The sequence below is a fragment of the Furipterus horrens genome, unplaced genomic scaffold (genome assembly GCF_987537825.1).
Source record: "Furipterus horrens unplaced genomic scaffold, mFurHor1.1.pri manual_scaffold_9, whole genome shotgun sequence".
Taxonomy (NCBI): Eukaryota; Metazoa; Chordata; class Mammalia; order Chiroptera; family Furipteridae; genus Furipterus; species Furipterus horrens.
In genome coordinates, this window is record NW_028327179.1 from 92,267,052 (window position 1) to 92,279,812 (window position 12,761).

At 40.5% G+C, this 12,761-nt stretch overlaps 1 protein-coding gene across 1 annotated transcript in view; it reads right to left on the reverse strand.

The window, feature by feature from the left end:
- Nucleotides 1–12,761, reverse strand: part of PTN (pleiotrophin) — a 100,539-nt gene that overhangs the window by 20,754 nt on the left and 67,024 nt on the right. The window contains exons 2-4 of the mRNA XM_090286811.1: nucleotides 4,549–4,664; nucleotides 3,536–3,709; nucleotides 529–690 (exon numbers count right to left, since the gene is read on the reverse strand). Of these exons, the coding sequence (XP_090142937.1) occupies nucleotides 529–690; nucleotides 3,536–3,709; nucleotides 4,549–4,663 (451 nt within the window). The 5' untranslated portion in view covers nucleotide 4,664. The remainder of the gene's footprint in view (nucleotides 1–528; nucleotides 691–3,535; nucleotides 3,710–4,548; nucleotides 4,665–12,761) is intronic.

A 12,761-nucleotide genomic window follows, 5' to 3' on the forward strand; every position in this document is an offset into this window, starting at 1 on the left:
TCTACACAATTAAAAAATTCCATGATAAATGTAGTTGCTGAGCTAATTAAACTAAGACAGAAAATAAAGGCTCTGAAAGATGTGTAAGAAATACAGAACTTATCAAGGTATGCGGTGAAAAAGGAAAATGTAAAATAATTTAGCTGATGCCATGGAAACTATCTATGTTAGACAATCTAGGAAAGACTTGATTTAAAATTTCCTGCCTCATCACCTTCATAAGTTTGTTCACACTTGTCAGAATGTAGTCCCAATTTCAAGCTTGGAATATATAGTCACCACACGACAACTGACAACGGCCTTAATTGGCCTGTTTTGCTAAAGCACTTATTTGTGTTAGGAGACTATCCCCATCCTGCTGCCTGTGCAGAGAACTTTAAAGCTAACTATAGGGGACTTTTCAATTCCTTTCTTAAGGCAATTCACCTAAGATTTTCTTCTGGAAAACTTGCATTTCCACATCTGAAGATCCTGCCTGAGGCCCTCCATCCATCTTTATTACAACCTGGTCAAAGAGCAGGAACCTACCTTGAGGCTTGGGCTTAGTCATTTTGCCGCAGGGCTTGGAGATGGTGACCGTCTTCTGGCAGTCGGCATTGTGGAGGGCCCGCTTCAGACTCCCGGTTCTGGTCTTCAAGGCCGTGTTCAGGTCGCACTCGCCCCAAGCCTGGAACTGGTACTTGCACTCCGCTACGGGCAGGGTGGGACCAAACAGAAATCTTTGAAAGATCCTTTTATATAATAGTGCCATGAAAATAAAAAGATACTCCTGCAACTCATTGCAGATTTACACGTGGTTGTAAGAAAGAAGAGTGGTCCCATGTACCCTGACTTCTGGTATCTTCGGTGACTATATCGTCCAAGAGCACAACCAGGAAATCGACAGGGATACATTCCACAGAAGCTCTTCAGGTTTCAGCAATATACATGCATTCATTTTGGTATGTGTGTGTGGGGGGTGTGGATTTAGTTCTGTGCAACTCCATCACAAATGTAGATGCAAGTGAACACCACCACCATTTATATACAAAACGGTTCCAACACCAGGGTAACTTGGGCTACTGTTCTATAGCCACAACCTACCTAACATCCGCCCTTCCCACCTCTTGAACCTCTGGCAAGCACTATTCTGTCCTCCACTGCTATAAGATTTTCACCTTCATTTTGTCACCCATCTAGTAAATGGACTCAAACACCATGTAACCTTCTGAGATGGGCTTTTTCACTCAGTCTCACTTCCCGGAGGTCCATCTAAGCCGTGTGTTCCTTTTCCTTGTTGAGCAATAGTCCACGGTATTCAGGGTGGGGCATGCATGGGTTTACAGTTGTTTGTAAGGAAAATAATAATTAATAAATAATAATATATGACTCAGTTCCGTGTTTCACGTGCTCACAATTATAAACCTATGTTAGCCGCACCCTGCGTATGTACCACAATTTGGTTAGCCATGCACCAGCTGAAGAACATCTGGTGGTTTCCAGCTTTGGACTGTTACAAATAAAGCTGCTCTCTGCATTCACGTACAGATGTTTGTGGAAACATAAGTTATCATTTCTCTAGGATCAATGTCCGAAGAGTGAAACCACTGCATTGCATGGTAAACACATGTTTAGTTTGGAAAAAAAAAAAAACAACAAAAAACTGCCATATTCTTTTCCAATGTGACCATATCATTTTACAGTCCCATCAGCAATATAGGAGTGATCTAGTTTTTCCACATGCTCGCTCGTATCTGGGTTTGTTTGTTTTTTAACTTTAGCCCCTGTGATAGGCGTATTCTGTACAGTGATAGCTCATTGGCTTTCATTTCCATTTCACCACTGGGAAAAGGTGTTGAACATCTTTTCAGGTATTTGCCACCTATATATGCTCTCTGGTATAATGCTTGTTTATATCTTTTGCCCACTTTATAATTAGATTGTTACTTTTGAGAGTTTGCCCCTGGCTGGTTTGGCTCAGTGGATTGAGCGTCGGCCTGCGAGCTAAGTGTCGCTGGTTCGATCTTCCAGTCAGGGCACATCAGAGAAGGAAAACTCTGATTCCAAAAAACCTCCGCTGCCTTGCGGCATACCTCTTCAGGGGAAAGGCTAAGGGAGTAAACCCCGACAGAAAATCCGGAGCCAGAGTCCCTAAGGCGGTTTGACGTTGTAGTCAACACCGGCAACTCCTGCGGTGCACCTGAAGCCAAGCTGTATTGACTCCGTCTTTCCCTTGGACCCTTCAGCTGCGAAGAGAGGGGGGGTCTGCTGCATGGGCAACAGCAGACCCTCCATATCACCCTGCCCAGGCTCTGTAGCTTCAGCTTCACTGGAGAGGACACTCCAGCGTCATCGCAAGATGTCGATTCAACACGGGAGGAGACAGATACCGTGTCACTCCCGAGTCGGACTGCACAGCCATTCTCGGCGGTGCAGATAGACTCTTAAGAAGCTACACCATCGTCTCTCGAGACGGACGGCTGCCGACGACTTTTGAGAGTTCTTTATGTAGTCTAGATACAAGTCCTTTAAGATTCACTTTTTAAATTTTTTTTTTTGTAAGTGGGTCTTTATGGCAACCATATACAATTTAAGATCAAATGTATCTAAATTTCATCCAGCTTTTATAGAACTTACTTCCATTCACAAAAGTACTCCTCAGGTTATAGAAAATGACAAAAATATAGTGAACAGATTCACCGTCCCTCTTCACTTGCCTATAACCCAGAGGACATTTCTGTAGAACAGTGAGAATATTTGGGGCATCGTGTCTTACCACGGCTAAGAAAGACAAAAATTCAAGAATATAAAAGAACAGGTAATTTGGGTTAGCAACAGTGGGTTTAAAGTTAGAAGTGTTGAAAAATTCCTTCTCAAGTAGGTAGATGAGGCCACTGAGACTGGCCATGGTCAATGGGAGAAAGATCTATGAAAACTGGCTATAACCAGCCCTTCTGGATTTGACAAGTTAATTTATGAACCAGTGTTGGAGGCTGGAGAGGGATCCAAAGTGAGAGAAGGCCTGGAAGTAAAAGAAAGAGATCTGGAAACGGGAGAATAAATTGGAAAAGGGGAAAGAAAGATACAAGGACCTTAGAAGAAGAAAAGAAAGGCAAGCTAGATCAATGAACTCTATTAGGGCGGATTAAGAGTGCATTTATTCCTCCCTGTTAGTAAGGCAGTATTTCTCAGTAAGGGACTGTTTGGACCCCCTGGGGGACATTAGGCAATATCTGGAGACATTTTAGTTGTCACAGTTTGCAGAGGTGGGCAGTGCTAGTGTAAACCAGGGGGTAGGAGCCAACGATGGTAGCAAATATCTTACAATACACAGAACAGCCCCACTCACCAACAAAAACTATCTTGTCCAAAATGTGAGTAGTGCTGAAGCTGTCACACCCTGAGGTTAGGCAAAATGTCTTGTTATTTTGTATCTGATCAAATAAACCTACTTAAAACAAATGGCAGTCGACCTCAAAAAGATATCCAGTGGAGGAATGCAAGAATTCTGCCAGAGTGGAAGATTAACCAATAGCACTGCAGGGGTGGGACTCACCTCCGAACTGCTTTTTCCAGTTGCAGGGGATCTTACATCTCTGGGTCTTCATAGTCTGTTTGCACTCGGCGCCCGTGCGGGTGCCCTCTCGAGTGCCCAGCCCGCAGTCGCCGCTGGTGGGCACACACACGCTCCACTGCCATTCTCCACAGTCAGACTTCTTCACTTTTTTTTCTGCAAGGAAGGACAAATAATCAACACCCAGAAAGCTCCTTCAGTCCCAGGGATAACCAAGTTCACTCCTGAGCACCTTAATTGCAGGGTCTGTGCTTTTTTTAGCCCCATCTTCAGTGTCTAGTAAATAAAAGGAAGGTGATGGATGTTAGTGGAATGATTAAATCAATGAATGACCAGGAGAAGGGAGAAAAAAAATTGAGGAAGGAGCTAGAACTATTACTCATTTAACTCTTACTTTCTAAGTGATTATACTGACATCTCTTAGAAGCAAACGTTTTGTATAAACGAGAAGATGGTCAAAACCCGTTAAACCTGAAAAATGAGAAACCATTCCGTTAGAGGGAACAGTTGTCATGTTAGCTTCCTCAATGCAAGTCGGTGTTCCTTTCTCTGTTATAGATAGAACAGCGTGATATAAATGTGTTGTAAACGGACTCCGAGCTCCACAGGCTACTTATGACATTGGGAGCAACATGAAAAGGGTGCTTTATCCTCTCTAAGCTTCTGCTCCCTTTTTTTATTAATATGAGAGAGAACAAAAATTCCTTGAAGGACTCGTTTTTGAAGAGAGAGGCAACGTAAATAAAATATCGGATTCCTGGTCTATGGTCTGTTCGTAGTAGTTGCTAATATGATCATCGTGTTAATGAGTATCATTAGGGTAGGTGCGGAAATGAGAGGATCCACAAAAGGAAGGAAGGGAGGGAGAGAGGGAAAAAGGATGAGGAGAGAGATGGGAGGGAGGGAGGAAGAGAGAGGACGGACAACCATCAGGTAGTTAGGGCAGAAGGACGTGAGTCCATGAAGCATCTTGCCTCCATAATCCTACTGCTCACCTGGTTTCTCCTTCTTCCCGGCTTCCGCAGTGTCCACAGCTGCCAAAATGAACATGAACGCCAGGAAGGCAGCTGCAAATTTTCGACGCTGCTGCAGGTACTGCTGGGACTGCATTCTAGGAATAAACAGAGAGACAGAAGAAGGCGGTGTCAATCTGAGTCAGAGAGGAAGGCTCGCGCACTCCATGACGAAGGGCTCCATCTTCTGTTGCTGGAATGTTAGATTTGTGGAGCATTTATATCAGTTATCTCATGGGCAATTCTATCTGTCCTCTCCCACAGCCACTGAAATAACTGCTGTTTTGCCATCAGTCACGAGTCACTGACAAAATCCAGTGGTTGTCCAGGTAAGACTTCACACACAATTATGTGCTAAGTATGACTCAAGAATGACAGAGCACTGGTTTCTTTTTTCTTTTTGCATGTCCCTGTCCTGTCCTCCCAACACCATCTGTTGAAGAGGCTATTTTCACTCCATTTTATGCTCCTTTCCCCTTTGTCAAGTATTAATTGACCACAGAAATCAGGCAGCGAAAGGCAAATACCAGATGATCTCACCTAATGCAAGAAACTAATGAATAAAACAAACAAATGAGCAAAATAGAACCAGAGGCATCTAAACAAGAAACAGCCTGACAGAGACCATAGCGGAGCCAGGAGGGGAAAAGGGGAGACGGAGGGGAAGGTCTAGTCAAGGAACAAGTATAAATGACCCAGGGACATGGAGAACTAAATGGGGATTGACTGTGGGAGAGGGCGGACGTGGGAGGGGCAAGGGAGCGCAATGGGGGAAAAATGGGACAACTGTAATGGAACAACAAAAAAAGAAAAGAAAGAAAGAAAGAATGACAGAAGCAAAGGGATTTTGATGACAGGTGGCTGAGCAGACTCCCGGATTAAATCTTGCTGAGAGGGTAATGTCAGTAACTGCAGTCCCCTTCACAACTCTTGACAGTTCCTAGAAATGACGGTGGTGTTGCAGTCCGATGGACAATCCGAATGGACACCATGAATGGATTATCTGTGCTAATATATGTGTTATCTTCAGATGCATCAGTACCGACCAATACCTCTGATATGTTTTATCATTTCCCATGACGGTAACTATCATATCATCATTGTCCCATTGTTTATTTGTTTACCAAAGAGTGAAGCACAAAACAAAAGGAGGGACAGCGTGCCTTAATATATCAAACTCACATGTGCTAAAAATCCTCTAAATTGTAGGATAATAAAGCATTCACACGCACTCATAATTTGAAATTCTCCATACTTGATACAAATCAAAATCCCAGAATAAGATTAGAAAAACTCCTTTAGAATTTAGTCCCTTGCGACCGCTGAGTGTCAGTATAGTCACCTTACCAAAGCAAACTGAGAAGTCTCTGTCCAAACCCCAAGACAACCCACTTCCCAATGACTACATGAAGCCAATGGCTGCAGCAACTCACCAGGCAGTTACTTACCTCCATCTGGTACGTTCTTGGTGTTTTATATAAAAATGACAAGAATGACTTATGGTCATTAGCTCTGAGGTTTTCTTTCCAGAAGTGGTAATAGATTAATTTAGATGATTTTATACTCTCTTGAGTGTGAACAATAAAACCTCATATATATATATATGATTGAGGTCATTCTGTTTTGCAAAATGTTTTTCTCATTCAAAAATGCCTGTAAAATATTATCCTTGTCAGTGCATCTGTCTCCCTCTCTGTGACACTGGAAATACTATCCTTCGTTAGCTTTTTTAGATTCCATTGTATGGATGAAGCATCTTTCATTTTTATCAACTAAAATTAATACTTTGGTAATTTAGTCCTTCAATGAATAATAAGTCCTAATTAGCTACTTATCATCTCCAGTACTTTCTGAAATCTAATATCAGGTGCTCTGTTCTTCTTCCCAATGCTAAATGTTTATAACTCTTCCTCACTGATGGTCGCAGAGAAAAGTTCCTATTGATTCCGTCACATTTGCTACCCCTTTCGCTGGGCATGAATGATACGAGAAGCCAGTCTAGACTTACTGGCTGGCAAGTCTTCTCACTGTTGAATTCCTGGTGCATCTATATTATTATACCTTTTTAAAATCACATATTCAAATATCGTTTACAATTATTTGATATAAAGTGAACCAGCGAGAAGGTCTTCTGTTGCTTTCTTTAAAGCTGTACCACAACCTACTCTCAGCGACTAACCACTTTGGAGACAGAAACATTTCACTTAAATTTTCTTAACAGGTAAATTAACTTTTAAATTCAGAACTTTAAAATTTTGATGTTCTTTTTGCCAAGTTAGAATTTGCCCTCACATTCAACAATGATCTATGAATACCTGAAGTATTTAGATTGTGAATAAGTTCTTGTGAGAATTTAGAAATTCCCATCGAGAAAGCACAGCTCTTGAGGGATCTTCCTGACCAATCAGCGGGGTGATCCATGTAGAGTCTGGTGACACACAGAGCAGGAAGAAAGGTCAAGTGCACCTTGGAGCCCACTGAAGCAGCAGCTAGGTGGCACAACTCTTCCTTCCATAAATACACACACACACACACACACACACACATACACAGAGTTATTAACAGAAAGGTACTATTACTGGCTAATTTTAACCTTGGCTTTTCTAGTTTTACATTGCCAAGCTTTTATTTTATAATTATTTCCAAAAATATTTCCCGCAAGTTCAAGTCACGTAATTTCAAGGAAAAAAAAATTCCCACATAAGCCAAAATTTCCTAACCAACAGTTGTTTTTGAGTCACAGAGTGCTCTATTAAAGAAGTAATCACAACGGTAGTGTGAGCCCAGAGGACGGAAGGAGAGATACAAATTGGGATGAGGTTTTGAGAGTTAGGAGAACAGAAATGCACTCTATCTGCTTTTGATACTAGTTTATAACAATGCAGAAATGAAGACATGGATAAATGGTGAATTTCCGCTGTAGAACTTCTAAGGAAAAATGCACACAAGTCCACGTGTACAGTGAGACACCTGTGTACAATGCGATCAGCGATAGGTTTGAGTTGGAGAATTTCTTTCTTCTTTTCAGCCTCTTCTCCCCCTCATGTTTTGTTACCATTCTGTTTAAGCCTATATTTTGATAGCTTAGGTTTTTCTACATCGAGAAAATGACTAAAGGTTATTTGCAAAAAGAGAGTAAAGGGGGTTTAGAAAAGGGATGATTAAAATTATCCAAAAATTCAAGTGTACCCAGACAATATCCAAATAACATGCTAGTGCCTTGCTTGGGCAGTTAGGACATGTGTGAATAACGTGTCCCCTTGCTGGCGGGATTTGCATCGTGGATTATTTGTCCTCAATATCAAGTAAAGGTAAAGTTTCTCCCTGTATGCGGCATCTATAGGCCTGGTTTTATATTGTAACCTTGCATGCTCCCCAGCAGAGCAGAGGCAAGAGTACCGATCTTAAGAAAGTAGTCAGGATCATGACTTACTTTTCATACCGAGGGAAATAAAACAGTGGAAGAAAAATGTTTGCTAAACTGGCTCAGTTCCTTTGAATCATTTACTAATTTCCAGTGCCTCCTACTGCCAGCTTTTGTGGTATTTGCCCTGGCAGATCTCATTTCATGGGTTGAATGGTTTAACTGAAGACTCTCGCTGATGAAGGCTGGTGTCTGGAAATTATTATTGTCAATTACTCATCAGTCTGAAGCTCAAACATAAAAGGAAATAAAGTTAAAGAAATCAATTCGGAGAAGAAGTGTTAATTTATAAGATCCTGATCTGTTCTCTAAAGAAATCGCTAATTAGAAGGAAAAGAGAGCTCCCCTTTCCTTGAGCATTTGACGAGTATCCAGGAGTTTTAAGCACACCTGGTGTGACCAGAAAAAAGGATGCGAGAATCTATCCCATAGCGATTGGTTTGGAAGGACTCACGTGGGATTTCGAGGCAGAAGCTTTGGCTCAAACTTCAGCTCCACCATCTAATTTTGGGGATGCTGTTGGGCAAATCACCATCATCTGAACCTCTGTTTTGACATCTGCAAAGTGGGAGTGATTATAGCAACGACTTGACAAATGTGCCATGAAAATAGACATAATCAGAACATGAAGAAATATATTAGTTGCTGAATACATTTAAGTCGCCCTCACACTCTTATTCCTTACTATAAAGAAGTATTTTTTTAGGTAAGACACAACAAGCCTGGCACTTGGAGCTTTCTCATATGGTCCGAAAGCAAAAGACAAAAATATAAGACAAAAACAAGAAAGAAAAAAAGAGAGCGAGAGCAAGAGAGAGAGAGAGAGAGAGAGGGAGAGAGAGAGATGATTTTAATGTCGGCTAAACACTATCCAGCCTTTTCAGGGCACAAAGGCCTTTGACTTCCTGCAAGGCTATAATAAACTGGAAGGTCTTTCAACCCCAGTATTTCTTTGGAGTTCACTAAAGTCAAGAGGTTCCCATGTTGAGAATTAGCAAACATGTCAATGCAATCTAACTTGTACGAAATGACAAAGAAAAATCTAACTTTGCAAGTCTCTTTTATGCCCTCGTGTAGAAAAACCATTTCACCTCCTTCTTTCTATTTCCAATACCCAGGATGGGGCCTCAGCCCATAGTGGCAACTCAGTAAAATTTAGCTAGTGAAAAAAAAAAAAAAATCACCCAAACATGGCACCAAGCAGAGGAATTAACGTTCCTGCCAAAACGATGTCTGAGTCCTTCGCCTCTGCCGTGGGATGTGAAATTTACTGAAGAAGTCGAGCTGGAAGCGACAACCAGAATCTCAGGCAGAGCCATACACACAAGTGGTCAGTGAATGAGTGATCTGCAAACCTTTCTAAGTATCTTGTGATCTACTTGCCTAAATTCCTGCGAAATAGTAATTCTCAAATCTTTTGATCGTAAAATAAAACACAGGACACGGGAAACCACAAAGACAGTTAAATAGCTTAGTGAATGAGATAAATTAGGTTTCCAGTCAAATCTGAAGGCTTTATGTTTCCCGTCCCAGTCACAATCCTGTCCCTCTATAGGCAACTTATATAATAATTACTTCTTTGCATTTCTTAAGGGTTTTATTCAAGTATGCTTCCCTGGACATCTCTAATTTAAAAACTGATGTCTTTGAAATTACTTTTATTATACACATGTATCCTCCATTCCTTTCTCTTTCTGGCCTTTGAGTTTTTACAAAAACCAGGGCATTTAATCAGTAGTATCCCATGCTCTGGATTTTTGACGATTGCACATTGATGGTGAATTCAGTTCCTCTGTTCAGCTGCACATTGGCAGTGAGGGCAGAGGTTTATTCAGACACAGATGCTGTCCCTTTGACAAGACTTAAGCGGCATTAAGAGGTTGTTTCACCAGGAGCTACGTAATATTTGGTTTTTGTTCTTCTGGGATGCTGACCGACATATTCAATGATTATTGATGGGATATTATGAAATAAATGTTTGTAAGCCCCACCCCCAGTTTTATGTTGAAACCCTCCCCCTCTCCATGTGATGGTATTATGGTGTCAGGAGGAGGAGCCTTCGGGAGATAATTAGGATCAGATGAAATCATGAGGGTGGAGTCTCATGAATGGATCACTGTCCTTATACAAGTCCCCAGAGAGCTCGCCTTCTCTCTTGGTTCTCTGCCACTCGAGGACACAATGAGAAGTTGGCAGTCTGCAACCCAGAGCAGGGTTCTCACTAGATCCCAAGGGTCCTGGCACTTCTAGAGAAATAAATTTTTGTTGTATACAAGCCACCCAGTCTACGGTACTTTTATTATAGCAGCCTGAGCTGAGTAAGACATTTTAATTCTGTTCTTTTCTTTTCATTTATTACTTGACATAATTTCATAAAGAGATATTTCCCCTCACCTATTTCTTCGTTATCCTGTTTCCAGTTCATAAAAACAATTGAGGATCAGTTTTTAATTCCTTTATATATCTCATTTTCAAGATCATGAATTTGTTCACTATTATCATTAGAATTTGGCCACTCTTTGGCATATTACTACAAATTCATGAATGCATTCATGTTTGATGGATTGTGAGCAATCACATTTTTTAAAATCATTTTTGAAGCTTTAATTATCCCATCTGTGACCAGTACAAGTTCCAGTGAGTTGGCTCCTGAATTCCTTGCACAGGACCCTGGCTATCCGGTTTGTCAAGGTGTTTCTGAGCTTTCTGTACATTTCCTATCCCACACCTGAAATCAACCATTCTTTCAAAAAGCTTTGTTTTTTTTCCTGGTAAATACTATTGCAAATCCCAAATCTGAGCATCAGAGACACTCAACATTACTGAGCTGGTCTTCAGTGCCAGGCCTTTTCCTTTTCTGAAAGGGCAGAGGGAATGATAAAATTTAACAGCAGAAAATCCATCACTTGATTTATCCCACAGTATATAAACAGTCGTCTCAGAATAACAAGATGACTATGAAAACCACCAACTATGAACCCCAAAAGCAGTCAGGATTACCTTTATTACGCTATCTCCTTTAGCTCTCACTTCTATGACTGCCCCATATCTACGTCATCAGACATTTTAGTCATTGTACACTCTGCCATCTCCTTTTTAATTCTCATTAATTTCCACTATAAAAGCAGCTGTATGTTCTATCTTGACCACGGGTCCTTATGGTTGATATCCCACTAGGCATTTTGTTAGTCTGAAAGGATTCTCTAGTAGAATTTTTAGAAAAGTTTTTGGAAACATGTTACTTGAGTTCTCAACTGTTAACAGATTACCTAACTCTTAAAGCTTCTTTAAGTGTCCAAAAATAGCTAAGTTCCTCCCTTTGCTTTCACTATAAAGTGTTACTATTGAGAAGTCTATTAATATTTTTTTCCCTATTACCTATTATTTTTGCTGAGACACCCGAAGGATTTTTTTTAAGGTTCGATAATTTTCCTAACATCTGACTTGGTATTGTTTATTTGGGGTTGATATTCTCATATAACAAAGGGCCCTTTTAATATAATATGTAGCTTTAGATCATGTCTTATTCTTTATGAATGATAGCTTTTAGTATTAGTTCCATTACCTTCCCTTGGCCTTCTTCTTCAGGATCTTATATTATTTGTCGGTTGATTCTCCTTTCCCTGTTTTCAATATTTGTAATTTTATTTAAAATCCTTTTTATTTCTGTTAAATATTTTTAAAAATTAAATATTGCTTGCTTTTATTAAGATATCAATAAGGTATGACTTGTGTTTGTTCAATCTTGTGTTCCTTCTAATTTAGTCTCACTCCTAATATATTCTCCTATTTATAATTTCCACAGGAGTGCTGCCACCCCATTCTGGCACTTTTCTAATTATGATTTATAAGATTCTTTTACATTGTATCATTTCCTTGTTTTTAAATTCACTTTGAAATAGTAAGTTACAAGTATTGGTTTTGGTTTTTCTATTTCTTTCCATGCCTTTAGGTATATTATTCTACTTTTTATTTTCTCTTTTTAATAGTTGCTTTATAAAATATTTGACCTCAATCCATTTCTCTAGCTCATGTTTCCAGCTGTTCCAGCTTCACAAAAAAACCCTTCTTCTGTTCTTTCCATACAATGGTGACGCAGGACAGCTATCTTTCTGAGGCTTCCTGGCTCTGTTTTCCTGTCCCTGCTTTGAGCTGTGCCTTCTCTTTCTTTTGTTTCTATATTTGCTCTCCTAATCCATTTTGCTTTCATTACCAGCCAGTTATCCTCATTATTGGTTCCCGTCCTGAATGAGTCATGGTGGGGTCGGCTGCTATTTCCAGATCGGCTCACCGTCACTTACAGTGACTGTGTACGGCCCGTTTGGGGGTCCCCCTCCCCGTCAGACCTGTCAGACGCCCTGTTGCTTCCTCTGCCTTCTTTTGTTCAGACACCAATAGCATGCGGGTCTGGTCATAGTGCTTTGCTCCCGCCCTCTTTTATTTTGAGGTTTGTAGGAAAGAATCTGTCCTGAGTTTTGCTTTTAAACTTTGTCCTTGGGCTTTAGTTTTGCTATCACTAGATGCCCCATCTGTTTTTGTTTCTTTTTTAAATGATAAAACCTGGGTTTTTTTTACATTTTCAATTAAAGTTTACATTAAATATATTTTGTATGAGTTTCAAGGGTGCAGCATAGTGGTTAGACAATCATATACTTTACAAACAAAAACAGTCTCATAGATACAGAGAATAAACTGATGGTTGCCAGATGGGAGGCGGTTTGGGGGACTGGGCGATAAGAACAAACTAGTAGTTACAGAATAGTCACAGGGA